Source organism: Polyodon spathula, chromosome 12 (genome assembly GCF_017654505.1).
Source record: "Polyodon spathula isolate WHYD16114869_AA chromosome 12, ASM1765450v1, whole genome shotgun sequence".
In the NCBI taxonomy this organism is placed as follows: Eukaryota; Metazoa; Chordata; class Actinopteri; order Acipenseriformes; family Polyodontidae; genus Polyodon; species Polyodon spathula.
The window spans coordinates 32,010,396-32,028,901 of NC_054545.1; the positions used below are offsets into that span (position 1 = coordinate 32,010,396).

General features: G+C 37.8%; 1 protein-coding gene across 9 annotated transcripts in view; it reads left to right on the forward strand.

The window, feature by feature from the left end:
• The first annotated feature begins 734 nt into the window (after positions 1 to 734).
• Positions 735 to 18,506, forward strand: part of LOC121324614 (actin-binding LIM protein 3-like) — an 83,997-nt gene continuing 66,225 nt past the window's right edge. For 8 of the 9 annotated variants that reach the window (XM_041266687.1, XM_041266689.1, XM_041266692.1 and 5 more), the window contains exons 1-2: positions 770 to 799; positions 15,869 to 16,009. In XM_041266687.1, coding sequence (XP_041122621.1) covers positions 787 to 799; positions 15,869 to 16,009 — 154 coding nt within the window. In that variant the 5' untranslated portion in view covers positions 770 to 786. Of the gene's footprint in view, positions 800 to 15,868; positions 16,010 to 18,506 lie in introns of all 9 variants that reach the window. The other variant, XM_041266688.1, reaches the window with a different exon arrangement.

Below are 18,506 nucleotides of genomic sequence, written 5' to 3' on the forward strand. Positions count from 1 at the left end.
GGGTATTGGAGACTTCTTTAACATCAATTAAATATTTGAGTAATCCAGCAGGTGGCAGTGTTTGCTTATTCTGCAGCCCAAAACACAATTTGAGTGAAAAACACCCGTGAGCGATGAACTTAACTTGCAGTCTTACATGACCTCGGCTTGACATTCTTTTACGTACACATGGCAGTCAGTGTTTACATGTCAGGTCACTGCTGGCTCTGACGTCTCTTAAGAAGATTATGGGATCAGTGCAGGCAGTACTGTAGTATGGGCGCTCAGTTCTAAGGGTGCCAGCTATAGACCATTAGCTCCGGGTTTTCAGAATAGGAAGAAAACTGTAGAAGGAACGTGACTGCATAGCATAGCACCTCAATCGCAATCGTCAGTATTTCGAGGATTCCCCTGCAGCTCTGTCAGGGTATTGTTGTAATCTGCTTCTTCTGAGGGGAACACCCTAAATACGGGATTTCATTTCAAGCTGTGACCTTGTCCCAGTAGTAGGAGAGCCAGGCAATTCGGGAGACAGTGCAGAAGAAAGGGAACATACCGCCAGTGGAATTTCCTAGCTTTTCAGTGTCCACGGAAAAAAAGGAGTGTTTCAATTAATAATATTTTCTTCTTTTCCTGGTTTCAGATTAGTTCCTTTATGTAAATAAATTTAATTGCAAGGTCTAGATCTGTATTCTTCTCAGCATTATATATATATATATATATATATATATATATATATATATATATATATATATATATATATATATATATTTCCTTCTATCGGATGAGAAAACAATTCTGTGCATCATGAGCACTCGTGGTAAGTACATTGCTCTGTGCTACTTCTCTGATATTCTGCATTCTGTAACGTGAGGCTGTGTGCGAGGTTTGAGGGTTTACAGACGGGACCACGCAACCATGAAAAACAGATATTATTTCAAATGTGATTTCCACTTATGTAAACGAACTGTACAGAAATCTGTTTCATTTAGGGTTAGTGTGCGAATGGAATCTGCGTGTATTGATTATAATGGGAAAAGGTGGTGCTAATCTCCAGTTCACGTGATTTCGTTTTTTTTTAGTTTGTTTGTTTGTTTGTTTTTTGCTATTCATGGATAGATAGATAGATAGATAGATAGATAGATAGATAGATAGATAGATAGATAGATAGATAGATTGCTTTTATTCATCCTAGACCCGGTGTGTTTAAATCCTCTGAGCCACTTGAATTCGACGATAAAGGTGCTTAAAGTATTTTCACCAAACGAACAAACAAACAAGCAAATAACTAAATAAATAAATAAAGTGTAAGTTTTTTTGATGAATTGTTGCCAGTTACTTTGTAGCACTGACACGTACCACCTACTGGTTCTATATCAATGTACCATAAATCCTTTTTTTAAATAAAATCCTGCATGATTTGCGCAAGGGATAATGCTTGAGCAGTCTTAAGTAAATGTATGGTTATATTTTTTGAACATGATTTTAATTGCTGATTTCCTCAATATGGATTGATAATAACCAAACTATTAATCAATAATAACCAAACCCCTTACATCTCAATACAAATAAACTCACCACTCAATGTTTAAGGCCATGCTTTGACAGTTTGAGCAGCAATATCTTTTCCCTGTCTTGTATGTGTTAGTCTAATCTTCCAAAGAATTGTGCTCAATAGTAGCTCAATATCTCATATCAGTTAAGTTACATTTTCTTTATCTTCCATTTTCCGGTCTCACATTAACTTGCATGCCCTAGCCTACTGTCTCTAAAATGCTAAATGTTACTATATAAAATATGTAGAAAGTCACTGCGTAGGAAATATTTTAGTCTCTTGACACAGCTCAGTATGGCATTAATCACCACGTTTGCTGTCGATTTTGTAAATTCACTGTTGTAAAAAATGTGTTTTGAATTCTAAGGATCTCTTTTATGCAAACTTTGTTGTCTTTAAATACGGACTATGTGTTCCCTGATAAAACTCAACACTTAATTGAGCTCTTTTGCAGCGTATCTTAGCAGCAATAGCTGCGTATCCCAATGTTTAAGCGCTTTGGGATGCCTTAGCATGAAAGTCGATTTACAAAATAAATGTGATTTGATTGAGTGACGGTACAACACAACACTTGCTCAAATTTGTCCTGCCAGACTGTTGGAATTCCACAGTCACAGCTGTTGGGGAACCACCAAGTGCGAGATAGAGTTTCAGGCTGTTAATTTAAACTGTGTAAGACTTTGCACGTGATTATCCCAGACACAGTAAGTAAAAATACCACTGGACACGTCAGCTGCCAACTAGCTTGCAGGAGAAGTCCGATATAATGAGCAATGGACAATGAAGTTTGATGTTCTGTAGTTTAAAAAGAAATAGCTGATCAATTGTGCAGAGTGAATCAATTCCTTTCTTTCATATCCTGCTATATTTAGATTTATAATATAAGGTCAATATTGTTTTATGCATGCTTTGTGGAGAAGAGAACACGTGGTTCAGCTCCTTTGAGGTTTGATTAAGCTGTAGCCCATCTCAAGATGGGTCACCAGGACACAGTGCACTGCCACACCCCTCTGTGTGTTTTAAGTAAGAGCTGCTTGTGGCTACCCATCTCATAGGATGTGGTCGTGCTTGTAAGAAACGGTTTAAATTAGTTTGTATATATCCAGATTCTGGAGTGCAACCGTAGGGTCCTTTGAAAGATTATCATAGATTACCATTGCATCAGCAGTCAGTAGTATTCAATACTCCATTACAGTTCACCGGTCCCTAAAGGCTGTGTGTAGTTCATGCCATTATTTACTGTATCTGTACAAAACTGTCTGATTGATGCAGTGACATTTTATTATTTTTGTATGGTTAAAAATGATGATTAGTTAAAGGGTTAACTTTTGGTAAGGTACCTTTGGTAGTCATTTGTACAATGGATGGTGAAATATGTGAATTGCTCCTTGTTTTGTCTCTAAGCTTCTTGGAACAGAAGAAGTGTCTGTTTTTTCTTGATTTGATTTGTAAATCATTAAGAGGAGAAATCTCATCAAACCGCGTAGTACCAGTTGGGACACAGCAAAACGATCCTTCTGGCTTGATTGCCGGTGTTGATTGAACTGCATACACCAAGGGCACACATTGCAAATTGCAGCCAACTTAACTGCAAACACCAGCCTTAAGCTTGTTCTAAGGGGAAATGTTTCTGTCCTTTATCAAACTCCTTATCCTTGTGCATAAAACACTGCACAACAAAAACAAGCAGGAATATCAAGGTTAATTAATAGAGAGATGGCAATCAAAAGCTGGTCACCTGACCATGCGTTTAATTATCTGACGCCGGGTGGAACATTACATTCTAAAAATGTTTGCATAAAAAATACCATTCCTTCAACCTCCAACCTACTGAAAAATGTAAATGGGATCTGTATCTGGATTCATATTAACAGATACATATCAAGCTTTTTATATACCTGTACCAAGCTTCTTTTTTTAGAGGAGGGTTATTGTTTAAGATTCATTTTGCACTTGAACATAGGATCTACGTTTAAAGAGTGCAATTCTGTTAAAGGAGGGCATATAAACCTTCATTTGCATCATGTTCCTGGATTTGCCTGTTGCTTTGCTGGAATATGTGTAGAAAGATTGTGCAGGCTTTCACCGACAAGTCAGCTGAGAGAATTTGAATACGAAGCTGAAGATTCATATCAGTTCTTCATTAGGGTCAGGGTAGGGTGGTCGTCTGCCTCCAGATTTACCGGACGCTTTGAAATTTTCAAAATTCCCCTTAAACTTAAAGTAATTGATGTGTAAATTAGCTACACCTTTGCTGAGAATAATCGTGTGGTGGAATTGCTGTGTATAGCAAACAAGTCACACTGATCAATTGCTTCCCATCAGTTCTCTAATGATTAGCTATTTGTGAATAGATTAGAAACAGGATGATGCTTTGCTTGGGAGAGTATTTGCATATTATTGGCAATTGAATATCGACCAACAGAAAATACATAGTGAATAAGTTGATGCAAAAAAATAAGTACATAATAATTATACAAATACAAAGCATTTTATTCGTTCTTGTTATAATTATACACTTGTTTGATGCACATGGTAATTATTCACTTTAGCAGAGGTGTAATGGTTAATTTACACATTAATTGCTTTCAGTTTAGGGACAAGTTTGAAATCCCGTTCTGTCTCAAAGTGTCCGGAGTCAGATGGCCACCCTTGGTCAGGGTCAGGGTTAGGGTTATAGCAGCAGCACAAAGGGAACATTTTTAATGTGTTTGAAAGAATGTAGTACAGCTTTTCATTGGCCCGTCTTCCTGTACCAGGTTAAGACACTTTTTCAGTGTTTATTCAAATCAGTAGTTCCAAGAGTTTCCTTGTGAAATGCAAGTGCACTACAAAACAGACAAACAAAACAGCAGCATATAATCAATGGGCCACCACATGATAATGGGAAGATGGACTCTTTTTATTGACCTGTAAGAGTGAATAATAGACACTGTACGGGCCAAACAAGGCTGGACCAGGATTATAGCAGACACCCAGCAGCAACAACACAGGCACTGGAGACTCCCCTCAATATCTGCAGGGTGACTGAAGATGACGAAAGAAGCCCTACAGAGATAGTCAGTGAGTCTGGATAGTAGAAAGAGTTTCCCCTTTATTTCCCTTCCCCTTACATTTCCCTTTGTTATTTGTATGCTGTTGTTTTAAAGACTGGGCTGCTTCACATATCAGGATTGACATGTACTGAGAGAGCTTTGACCTTTACCTTTCACAAAAACAGAAGCAAACATACAAATAAATAAACTGAATTAGATGGAAAAGCAGGAAGGTGAGGTGAGTGTACCACTGCTCTAGCTCTGCACTGCCACAAAAAATGCACCTGTTCCTGTTTGTCCTTTCCAAACTGTGACATGGCTGGTTCATTCTTATCAAGAAAACTCATTTGATACAGCAATGGTGAACTTTACAACAGAAAATAGGAATGTATGCAGTGTACCTGGATTGCTCTTTGAGTTTGAATATGTTTTGCATTTTTTAAGCTATTGAATTCCTTCAGAGGAAATCGCCTTCATGTTATTCTGTGCAGCAGAATACAATGCTCCTTATATTTAAGTTATATGTTTCCATTTAAAGGTCATGCAATATTCAAATAACTGTTATCTAAGAGTACAAGGAAATCGTAAAACAGGTTTAGCAGCAAATGTGACTGTACTACTGAATTAAGTACTTTTTCATTATTACAGCACAGTGGAAAATGGGGCCCATTGCTCACGAGGCACAGCAGCACATCTTTTAATTTGTTTTAACAATTTTTTTTTAATTTATTTTTTTTACAAAATGAAATGTTGACTGTGGATGGAAACCAGATTCATGATATTCAAAGGTAGTTGGATGTGTTTTAGTATTTACTTCACATGCAAACTTCAGTGCAAGAAAACAAACAGACTGTACAAACTCAATCGCTGACTAATTCTGTGTTTATAAAAAGCTGACTAATTCTACTGTGTTTGTAAAAAGCTGGCCTTTTGCTTTGAAGTGGGAAGTTGTTTTTTTTTTTTTTTTTTTTAAACAGAGAATTCAGGTTTTACACTAGAATGGAGATACATGCCCAGAGCATAATAAATACATCTGCAGTTACATGTTGTGATTATAGTTTTGTTAGTCACCACAGTATAAGTTGCATCCAAGTTTACACTCCCCTGGTTAAGTAAGAGTGTGTTCTTGCATTATATCAATGCTAGACAAGTGAGGTATTGGTTCTTTAAGGGTTATGTCCAGGAGGCAGTACTGACAGTGTCAAAAAGGGTTATTTTTAATGATGAGCATTCAGGTGTCCCTAGGCTAAAAACTGAAAATAAATTTGTTGAGCACCCTTAACCATCCCTCATTAATATGAACTGCCACTTACAGCTGTGCCCTGAAGATGCAGTGTTACAGCTGTTGCCAGAGCAGGAAGCAGCAAGGCTTGCCTGTACTCTGTAATGTCAGCATCACCGTGGAAACCCTGCTGTCATGTTTAACTTGATACTTTCCACTTGATACTTTCTGTTCCAGTGAAGTGTCTGGTTCTGAAATTTCAACTCTTCTCGCTGTGTTATTAAACTACCAGTGAGGGCATTCAAGCAAAAATGTCTGGGAGCATAAAATGTCCTTCTTCCTCACACTAAACCATCCATGTAGTTTTTCAATGCAGCGCTTTGCGTGTCATTCAGAGTGTTTTTCGGAATTCACTAGACTGCTAGAGCACAGTAAATAAATGTTACAATGATCAAGGTTTCCTTTCTTTCTATTCTATTTTTACGCCTGTACATTTTCAGAGTTTGAAGGATATGAAAGTATTTCTGTGTTTAAGGTGCGTTACATTTTAAATGACTATGCGAGGTGAGACAAGGAGGAGACAATAGGAAACCCCAGTAATTACCTGGTTTTAGCAGTTTCCCAACAAGACGCACCTTATTGTTTATATCGTCTTTCTGGTAGAAGCAAGTACCAAATGTTATACTCATGTGGAGCAAGTCAGATGGTGCAGAAGGTTATTTTAACCACAAAAGGGGCACTGTTTCTTTAAATGTTAACAGTTCCCTTATAAAAGTTTACCTCCATATTTTTGCAATTTCCTGTGGCTTTTCCCATGGTTATACTATGGATTTACCAACGTGTATCCTGGTTTGCCATGTTTATTAATATGCTCCACCATACCTCAGTGTTATGTACAGTGCTTTCCTATGCTGTACCATGCTTTCACTATGTTTTATTACACTTTGCTTTTATTTTATTATGGTAAACTTTTATAAGGGTTTAAACAGTAATACCTATCAGCAATGAAAATTGTGTATTGTGATTTCCTGTTGAATGATCTTATATAAGGAGCTTTTCTCTTTGAGTCTATTTGAAAGACATTAATATTAGAGGGTTTGCCCCGCCTCCCCCAGCCCCCCTCATGTCTCCTTGGGGAGCAATGAGGAAAGCTGATTGGCCAGCTCCCAAGAACATGTACATAACAATGTACATTAGAGGGGCTTTTGGGGCTTTATAATGGTTTAATACAGTACTTAACTGGAGCATTTTAAATTGAGTAGTGTTTGAACCTGAAAATACATTTCTAAGGCTAATAATACATTAATTGCTAATCCATCACCTTCTTGGCAGGCTGCCCTACAGAGAAACGAACAAAAGAATCAATAAATTATTTAATTCAGGGGAATTCACTGTCTTTATCTTCATTATCTCTTCTGTTATTAAAATTACCAACTATTCTCAACAAATCTTTCTGGGATATTATTCCAATCTCAATTAATTTTACCTTTCTGGAGGAAAATGCCAGTAGTGGTGAGAAAAATACTAATTTAATAAACTGACTCTGAGATTGCATGAACCCAGCCAGCTGTTATCACTGCTCTGTTATATGCCTGCTTCCTGTAACGTGTTAATCTTTGGCTTGTGTTTGACTGCAGGGAAAGAAATGACTTATGGGCACGCTGTGGCTCGTGTTTTCCCTTCAAAACAACTTTTCTTGTCCTGTGCACAGTTGCATAATCTCTGGTTTGTTGTTCTCTCGCTGATGCCTCTAACAGCAACACATACCAGAACAGGGTTTTCTCTTTCTTTTTCTCTCCAGTTTATTTCATGACAGCCCAAGAATGAAGACTTTTAAAAGGAAGAATCAAACAACAATTCATCTTTAATTATTATCTAAAAAAAAAAAAAAAAAATAGTGTTGTAGACTATCAGTTTTGTAGTGAAGGTAATCTGTTTGTACCCCTGTGTGTCAATTTAAAAAAACTTGACTGCAGCTACCCTGTACTGCATGGTATTTTTGCAGTTTCACCATTCTTTAAACAGTTGCAGTTCAAGTTACTTATAAAATGTTACAGCTAACTTGAAATATGCAACTGTTCAAGAGCTGAAAACAAGTGAAAAGGTCTAATTAAGCAAATTATCCGTTCAGTTAAGGGTCTAGATAAGTAATTGAGAGCTTGGTTGAAATGGAAACCAGCAGCCACAGAGGGTCCCCAGGACTGAGTTTGAGAAGACCTGGAATAATGTATAGCACAGCAATAGTTTATTTTTAATGGGAAAATGGACACAACTGAGGGACTCTGCAGCTTTAAAACTCCACCCAAAATGGTGTATTTTGTTTTAAACGGGCAATGGACTGTTAAGTTAATTAAGTCTTCAGTTAAATTGTTAAATGATGGCCTGACACTTGTTAATGGACTGAAATAGAAAACTCGAGGGAAGCCCGGGATGCTGGCTTGACAGAGAGCTGTGTTTTGGACCCCGACGAACAGAGCTTAAAAACTTTTTAGGAGATTTAGCCTTTGAATACAAGCAGTGTGATTTAGCAGCTCTGGAAACACCCACATTCCAAGAGATATTTTCTCCTCCTGTACAGCAGAGTAAAACTGCAGTTTGCAATCAAGCTTAAAGCTGAATTGGTAGGCTGCAGTTGATATTTGTTAAGCTAAAGGAGCAGATTTAATATGAAGTGGAAACTAGATCATGCGACTGCTTATGCCAAGCAGAGACAAGCTTGACACTCAGGGATTAGTGTCAGAGAGTTGCAATACTGTATTCTTTCTAGTTTATTTAACTAACATGGTAGGGAAGCTGGATTGCAATAACCAGTGTCAGATTCTTTCAAACATGTTTGAAAGAATCTTTAGGAAGAAGAAGGGTTTAAAATTCCTTATAGTATTTAAATTATTTTTAATCATTTCTTATTAGCCCAACACCCTGATAACATGCATCATACTTGTAGGAAATGAAGAAAAAAATTCCCTGCGATAGCTGAGTTCCCAGAAGCTGTCAAACAATATCTTAAACACAGTGCTGTGTTACAATTGAATACTATACAAAGGCTTTTTTATGAGACAGCCCCACGATGGCATCTGTATGGAAATTCAAATTGAAAACTACAGCCTTGTTCAAAAACAAGTCAGGGTGGATGCTGAATAAGTGAACATGAAGAATGATAGCTTATGACATGAGGACATTAAACAATAATTGCCCTTAAGTGCCCGGTGGCCTGTCAAACACAGGTGACACTGCTTGTGGAAGCTATTAAGGTCCCGAGGTGATACTGCTTATTATAACAATGTGGTTGACTTGTGTCAAGCAATCCTAGGAAGAGACTTTTGATAGGTTTCAGTCTGTAAATATCATAAGGTGTTAACAAGGGCCTAGGGAAAAGGAGTGGAAAGACGAAGAAGTGTCGCCATGGAAGTTGTTTTTGATATACCGGAACCAACCATTCCCTAAATCTGAGGACCGCCCTTGTAGTCATTGCTAACATGTTTGGAAAGCATGCGCTGTACTGTACCTGGCCTGCAGATGAAAGGAAGGCCTCAGTCTTCAGTGCCTGACAGTCCTTTGGCTTTCGTCAGCAATAATAGGGGGGAGAACAGCTGACTTGTACTCCTGTCACTGAAAAAATGACACCGGGACCTGAGAATGTCATCTCACTGATTTGCCTTGGAAACATTCCAGTGGACAGCTGCTTTACAGAGCTCTGAAAAACCTGGATATGAAGCATACATAGAAATCACGGTTTTATTGTCTTTTGCTGTCATATCGAGTGCCATGTTATTGTATATTATTGAATCTGTGATACTTCAACTTACATCACGGTGTATTGAATGCAGTGAATGTAATGAATGCTAGTGAGAGATTTCAAGTACTGCGTTTTTGTTTCTCTGTATAAAATGCCCTTTGTTTCTCTATGAACGGTGTAATGGTGCCACTAACAAGGCACTTTTTTTACCACTAGCCTGGTGTGGTTGTGCCATGCTGTCAGGAGTGTACTGACAAGGCCTCAGCCAAGCCTGTCCACTCTAATCCCACATTATCTATAGAGATCCCAATAGATCTTGCCAGTTTACGAACATTTTAGAATCGCCATCAGATTTCAGGCTTATTATCCTTTCATTGAGTTCAATTTCCTTTAGTAGGTGAAAGCAGTTTGAGACATCAAGTTGCAGCATAAATACATATGTGAAATCATACAGTTCAATATTGGCAGCAGAAATCATTCATCCATCTGTCATATAAGCAGAATGAAAAGAAAGGAAATGCTATTACTAAAAAAATAAGCCTAATGTATAGACAGCAAAGCCTCTAAGAATTACACATAACGGATGTGCTGTATTTTAGAATGCCTTAATAATTTTAGATGCTTTCATGGTTAAATAAAGTAATCAGAGATGTGCACATCAAAGCTTCATTGTGTTATTTGTTTTATATGTTGTTTTTAACAAGTGGGTTTGAAGAATTTGTTTGAATGTGGATTCCTTTGACTGAAGACTAGTTACTGGGTGATTGACTGGATTTCCCTTGCTAGTGATTTTGTGGTCTCCCATAACAAAATTAAGGAGCAGCAATCCAAACTGAATGGTTTACCTGTCTTAGGTTCTTGTTGGCAGAAATGGCACAGGTTGTTTTCATCTGAAACAGCACACTTGGCCTCCGGTTGTCCTGTTTAAGATACCTACGCAGTTAGAAATGACAGAAGATTATAGAGGTTATTGCGTATTCCCAGCAAACTGGGACACAGTTTTTGATACGTCTGGTCAAATCAAACCAAAACAGTCCTGGTAGAGCAGCCTTGCTTTCACTTTGTCTGTAAGGACACAGCCATGGCCTGGGTTTGAAAAGATAAACCCAACCCAATTCAATCCTCTTTTCAACATGTTATGTGTGCATGGAAGTCGCCACATTTAGCTTTGGGGAGCCAAACATCTCTGTAAATGTGTATTAAATATGAATTAATTTGTCTGCAAGCATGGATTCCTAAATGGTACAACAGGGGTGGCGCCACACTTGGGCCTGGGCCCACCCATTTTACTCATGGGCCCACCCAGTTATGGAGTGATTGACAATTAAAAACATTTCATACCAAACCGTATCAGACTGTAATCTGCTGCGGCGAGTCTAGCTCATCCTCGTGGTTCAAAAAATATATCTGTCCCACCCACCTCAGTACCGTTGTCATGGTTATGAAAAAAAGATTGGTGATTGGACGGCTGAGATATGACATCTGGAATCTTAGATAGTATAGTATCGAAATTAAGCGCGTCGGCAGCAAACATGCAGGAACTTTTCTTTCATTGCAAGGCATGCAACCAGCTTGTGCAGCTGCTGTTTAGTTATTTATACTGTATACATGGGTAATTGTATGTACAAAATAATGTGATATCTTGTAACAATTGTAAGTTGCCCTGGATAAGGGTGTCTGCTAAGAAATATAATAATACAGAACGTTTAGCCAACTTTGCAGTAAACCAGAGCTATATTTGTGTCTTACGCATTAGCTATGTCCCGACAAATTTTGTAAAAACAAAACGAACCGACGATCAACAAATGCACCAGTAACATAAGTACCTACATTTAATGTTATCAATTTGAATTCAATTGACTGATGTAGTTGAGGTGTACTGTATGTTATGCTCAACTCATTTCTACTCTATTCCTGTTTTGTTTTTGCCATATAACTGACACTTTTCCAAAGCTCAAAGGGAAGTATTGACATTCACTTTTAGGCAATGTATGAGAGCTTTTTAAATTTAAGCTCACTTTGGGAAGTCAAATACACGTTTGAGAGCTTTTGTCAGAAATATTATTTTCTTCATGTGTGGTAGTGTCTTGTAGCTCGCTAACGTCACAGAATTTGTGCCGCTATGCCTGTTGGTGGTAAATCGGATGTCCGACTGTCAAAATGTTTTGGTAGAGTGTGCGTTTTGGAGAATATGGTGCTATTTCTGACAGTATAGAGTGTCTTCAGTACGCATGTTGGTAATTACGTCATTACGTTTACGTCATTAAGTCATAAATGGCCCATCCGTGAAAATTTGGGGCCCATCCAGGAATTAAAATCTGCTGCCGCCACTGTGGTAAAATATAAAATTATTAAATGAGGGTCTTATTCAATCAATAGTACTGCCTGGTGTTTCTTTTTTCAAATGACTAAAAGACAAGCACAGCCCAGTTTGTGCTACCGCCATTCTGCTGTGTCAGTTCTATTGCTGATTGAGACATAATTCTGTGAAAATTTATATAATATATATATATATATATATATATATATATATATATATATATATATATATATATATATATATATACCTACTGTACCAACACAAAGATTAAATTCCTGTAACTATTAATATTGTACATTGTATGATATAATACATTTGTATTCTTAAGCTGCCAACATCCTGGCAAAATTCCAATCCATATTGTTAACTGACTCAATCTCACTATAAATAGGGTTACTAGGGTTCTTAACAAAATGTTGTCTGATTACTACATAGTAAATCTTTGCTGCATTCTATTTTATGGCTGTCCCCACACCACTTTGTGCAAATAAGGTGCATCAAAGCTGAATTCCCTAAGTGGATTTCTGGATAACGCTGGTGAAATCCTCTTAAGCGGGGTTTCTGCACCCCTGACCACAAAGCCTATCAGCTCTGGATTGTTCACTTTATACATGTAGGCATTGTTAAGTCATCCCTGGCCTGAGATCCAGTTCACTGCCAATGCTCTTAGCCTCCCATCCTATTCACTGCCACTCTGCCTCTAATACACCTTGTTTGTGTCGGCTCTAGAGCCAGTGCAGGAACTTTTACGTTATGCAGATACATCCTGGGGTTGCTGGCATGTGTTCAAGGCATGTACATCACTTTCAAATAAAGGCCAAGCACTTGATACCAGAGTAACTGAGCAGTCCTCACTACTGACTGCTCCGCCCCACAGATCCCCCCTTCTGTTAGTACCCGAGTGGACAAGTTACCAGTTGTTTTGGACTACACATATCTAGAAATATGTAAAAGAGGACTTACAGCATTAATCGGAGAGTTGCTTACTTTGTAATTATACTATTTAAAAACAATAGACAATTTACGATTACTGTACAGTATATTTAATGGCTGGAAAACCTATTGGATTAAAATAATTGGTAATCCCTTGTAACCCTCAGTCAGATACCTTTTTTTTGTGTAAACTCTTCACTGGGGCAAACCTTTTCTTCAGTATGGAAATCATTTGACACTTTGTTTATATTACCTCAAATGTACCATTTAAGTGTAAAGCATCTGGGATTCTTTATCTTCTAGTTAAGCCAGTACAGTGATTTGCAAACATTGATGTTTAATGAAGGCTATGTGGTGAGGCTACAGTGCTTTGTGCTGGAGATGGCTTACCGCAGGCCCAGATCCCTGGTCCCCTTTCTCTGAGAGACCTTTTAGTCAATTAAAATCATAACTGGATTATACTATATAATTAGATTTCCCCCAAGCCAACTGCCACTTGCTCCTGAATATTGAATCAACAGAAGTGTGCTGTTTTGTTGAGGAACAGTGCTGTAAAGAAAGAAAGAAAGAAAGAAAGAAAGAAAGAAAGAAAGAAAGAAAGAAAGAAAGAAAGAAAGAAAGAAAGAAAGAAAGAAAGAAAGAAAAAAGTTATGTGAAAGTATTTAATTGAAAGAAATGGTGGTCACACAAGTTTAAATTGTAGAAATGCTGTATACAGTTCTAGTGCTGGTGATCAGATTAACACATGTAATTGAGTTAGACAGGCAAACTGCAACTATTGCACCGGCTACTGTGCCAGAGTCATTCCAGCAGTGAAGCAATGCAGTTGGGAATGAGAATCTCCTGAAACACTGACAACATGGAATGCAATTTAGTTTTATAGTGTTCTGCTATTGTCTATAAGACATGTCATGAGTAACACTCATTTAAGGCAATCGCACATTACTTCAGTGACTGAATTTCATGGCTGTCTTCTGTTGTGCTTCCTTCTGTTAAAAAAACTGTTGATATAAAAAACACCAATGCATAATTAAATCAAAAGTGCATGTTCTGCACTGTAGCAGTGCACCAGTATAACGTGGTATATAGCACACTTTATCATGCAGCTCTGAGTAAAGCATGATGAGTGGGTAGTAGAAGCATGTGGAAAACATGTGAACTTACTTGCCTTTTATAGGATCAAAGTGTAGCTACTCTCCACAGTGCTGATGTATTCTACTCAGGAAGCTATATCTAACAACAAGACATGTATCTCACCTCCTTTCAAGGTTTTCTCTTGCTACCAACATCTAGACTCAATCTGCCTTGGGTGGGTTTTGACAGCAGAACAGATATGTTGTTGGAAACCCTATTGCTTTTTCTTTTCTCTGCTGCCTTCCCCATAGCAGAAGTATCTTAAGATAAGCAACAAATAGTATACAGCAGGCAATGATAGAATGTGAATTATCTATAGCTGCGGTATCATCATTTCGCCGTCCTGTTTGCCAACACACAGGATGTGGATAGATCACTGAAGACTGGCATGTTAATTAAGGCCTGTGTAGCTCTTACTGGCTCATGGTGGGGTGTTTTTTCTTTCTTTTCCTTTGATCACACTTATGTAGCTCTGCAGGTTAGTGGGCTGTTGTTTCAGACTGTACCTTTTAATCAAGAGTTGCTTCTCTCTTTTTCATTAAAGCTCAGATTCCAGTGTTCAGTTGTAACCCCTTGAATCCCAAACATTTAGACTTACCAGGACCAGCAAATCATATTGGAATAGTAAAATAGCATTTTTTTTTTTTTTTTTTTTTGGAGCTGGTACCTAGAAAACATTTAATGCAGAGGCATCACACTTTGTAGGCCCAAGCACCAATAAGTATAATCACAAATTATTTATGAAAATACAGTGACTGAAGAGGTTTCTATTAAACTGGGGATAATACCCAAACATGGACCTGCTATGAGTAAGTAGAAAACTATTTAACATCTTAGAAGATCATGTAAAATATGTCCAGCTATTTCTAACATACTATACTTGTCTGGCAAGGTAAGATCTGTCTATACCTGAGGATTTAGTTGTACTTATAGCCATGCTACTTATTACCGATTGACAGAAATGGGCTCTGTGCTTTGATCACCTCTGTTTAGGACATCTCATCTGCATGCTGTATTTTCAAATTGTGTAGTTTTATTTGTTTTGTTTTGTATTGTTTAATGGGTAGTGTCAAGCAAATGTTTAAGTAATGTAAAATTGGCAAGAGCGAGGTGGGTGTTCCAGTTAAAAAGTACTGTAGACTAAGCCAATATTATCAGCATGTCTAATTAGGAAACCTCATGAAAGATAAACATGTAAAATGATTTACCTGTACTGGCCTTTCTGTCTGAACACTGAAGGAACAATTTAAGGCACTGACAGTAGTAACAAGATTTTCTTTCTCTTATTTTTTAATTTTCTGTAATATAATTATGCCCAAATCAATTGCATAAGAAGCTATGATGGCCCCTGTCTGATACACAGATCAATAGAAAAATTGTTCTTCATTCCAGTTGCATCTCTAAGTAAGGGGGGTAAGCTTGTATACACTGTGTGCTGCCTCATGTCACCTTGCTTTGTGTTGTGAATTCAGTGATCTCAGACTAAAGAAGACTCAATCTAGATGGAAATGGTGCAGTAAATAACATGCTTCTCTTTTGAATTGTCCTTAATTTTTTTAAATGTTATTTATTCATTCAGAAGTAAAAATAAATAAATAAATAGCATAGGGGTTGGTTGTCAGAACATGGAAGCATCGATTCCCATCAGGTTTCAAAATTAAGCCTGTAAAACTGTTGTGGCCAGTTCTCTTCCACGGTGCTACTGAGCATCTATGCAAATAAAGTTTTACACTTCTGGCATTTCGGGAGTGTTTCTTTCTTTCTTTCTTTTTAATAGTTTTTCACAAAAACCATCTACCTAGGAGAGTCTTCTTTCAGTGCTTTTCAATAAATTGAAAATGAAACAGCCTACATTTTAATGACAGTGGTAATGTGTACTCTCCTCGTTTACCACTAAATTGATCAGCCCCTAATTCATAACCTTGCTTCAACTAATTCATCCTCTTGTTTCCAGCAGTTCCCTATGAACACAACTCGTACAGTGCAGGCCATGGCTCCTCAGTGATTCAGTGTTACCGGTGCAGAAATGTCTGCAAGGGGGAGGTGGTGAGAGTGCAGCACACCCACTTCCATGTCAAGTGCTTTACCTGCCACGGTAAGAACACACTTCATTCTAATTACCCTACAAATAAATACTACAGTGATGAAACATTAGCTTACTTCAATATACTGTATGTAACTGTTACATTTACATTGATGACTACCTTTCAGAGATTCCTGGGCTCTAACATTGAACTGCAAGGTACAGATCCGTTGATTTGATTGAGACAAATGACGCATTGAACCAAATCAACTTCTGGGATCTGACCATTTAAATGTCAGGACTAAAATCATATGTCAATTGTTTGTCTTACTGCTTAGGTATTGGTCAATTCTCAACTGGTTGAAGTAGAAATAGTAAAACGCCTCTAAAGGCATTGCTATAGCTGCATGGGGGGGAGGGGGGGTTGCTGTGGAAACCATGTCTGGTGACATCTCCTCCTAGGAACGGTTTATTTTCAGCAACATTGAGCTGGCCAATAAGAATTCGACTCCTGGCAACGGCAACTGTACCCACCTAGCAAGGAAGCACTTCTGCTATAGCATGTGAATAACGTCCTGATAAATATCTGAATGTCACCAGCCACAAGAGCCTATTTCTCTTCAGCAAGATGGTAAAATCACCCGTTCACGCTGTTATGTGTCATACACTTCAAACCACCCCATTCTAAATCCAGGGTATTTTCATGCAGCTTCAAATCTTCTTAAGCTCCGCTGTTCAATGGCTGTCTATAACGTCATTCATCCTGTTCCTCCATACATTCAGTATCATTCACTTGTTTTTTTTTGCTATGTAACACTTGCTCTTCACCACCCACTCCCTCTCCCTCTCTCTCTACATCTCCAGAGATGGGAATGAGCTGCATCCTGGAGCTCTGACTGGTGGAGCTGTTGCTCGGCTCCAGGCACTTCACCACTTTACTTCTGGGTCACTTGTTGTCTGGGATACACCGGGTTTTTTCATGCCTGCGTCATGAGGCAGAATTGCACTGTCTAGGAGCCTGGCATTTGCTATGAGGAACAGTGTCTTGAAAATGGTTTGTGTTGTGTAATACATCTCAGTAAAATCGGACATCAGCACTGTGTCAGAATATTTCCCTACATGAGTACTTTTCTTGTGCCTGTTGTACAGATGGGTCAGTAAAGTGATATACACATGCCACAAATGATATCCTTGTAAATTAAAAACATAAAGAAAAACTATGAAAATATGTCTCAAATATATATTCTATGCTGCCAATAAACAGGATGTATCCTCAAATTCAGAGCCAAATATTGCATATGTAATTTCACAAAACCATGAATACTTTCAATATAGGCTTAGTGTCTCAGGTTATTTTGAGAGAATAGAAATGCATGCGGTTTATTTTGAAAACCTACAGATGCATGATATTGGCACTGTGATTCAAACAATTGCAAGATGCAATACTAAAGTATTGAAGTGTGGTGTCCAATTGCATTTGGTTGAAAATGTGTTTCTTTTTATTTGCTTTTGAGCCAAACAAGTATAGTCCATGTATTGAGAATGTTTTGCTGACTAGAGCCTAGTCATATGAAATAGGAAAGTTGTTTCTCGTTATAAAGTGGTCTATTGCAGAAATGTACTGGTATCGAAAGGGATAACTAAACTAAACAATACAAAAATTAATAAGAGACTGGTTATGTGAGACAGTGGTGTCACAATGATGTCTGTTGTTTTTTGTTTGTTTGTTTTTTGTTCCCCTTTAAAAACATACAATTCTTCAAAAGTAAGTGCTGGAAAATGGAGTACACTAACATAAAATAGTTAATGCAATGGACCCACAAACATTCAAACACAGCACCAAAAATGCATGTATTTTACAGAGGAAGTCTTATAAAATTCACCAGTCACTTACAAAAGTAATAAATAATCATATGCAATATTATATTTGTAAAATAATAAATATTGTATTGTGGTAAAGCGTTGACAGTTAATTTTTGTTTGGAATGTGCCAATCCTTGTCAAATCCTATGTTGTTACAAATTTTCCAAAAATGTCAAGGAACAGTAAGACTTTTGTTGTGAGGTTTGATACTGGGAACAATGGCAAAATCAATAAGAACATAAGAAAGTTTACAAAACGAGAGGAGGCCATTCGGCCCATCTTGCTCGTTTGGTTGTTAGTAGCTTATTGATCCCAGAATCTCATCAAGCAGCTTCTTGAAGGATCCCAGGGTGTCAGCTTCAACAACATTACTGGGGAGTTGATTCCAGACCCTCACAATTCTCTATGTAAAAAAGTGCCTCCTATTTTCTGTTCTGAATGCCCCTTTGTCTAATCTCCATTTGTGACCCCTAGTCCTTGTTTCTTTTTTCAGGCTGAAAAAGTCCCTTGGGTCGACACTGTCAATACCTTTTAGAATTTTGAATGCTTGAATTAGGTCGCCACGTAGTCTTCTTTGTTCAAGACTGAACAGATTCAATTCTTTTAGCCTGTCTGCATATGACATGCCTTTTAAGCCACTCCTCCTACTTTTGTGTCGTCTGCAAATTTAACAAGTTTGCTTACTATACCAGAATCTAAATCATTA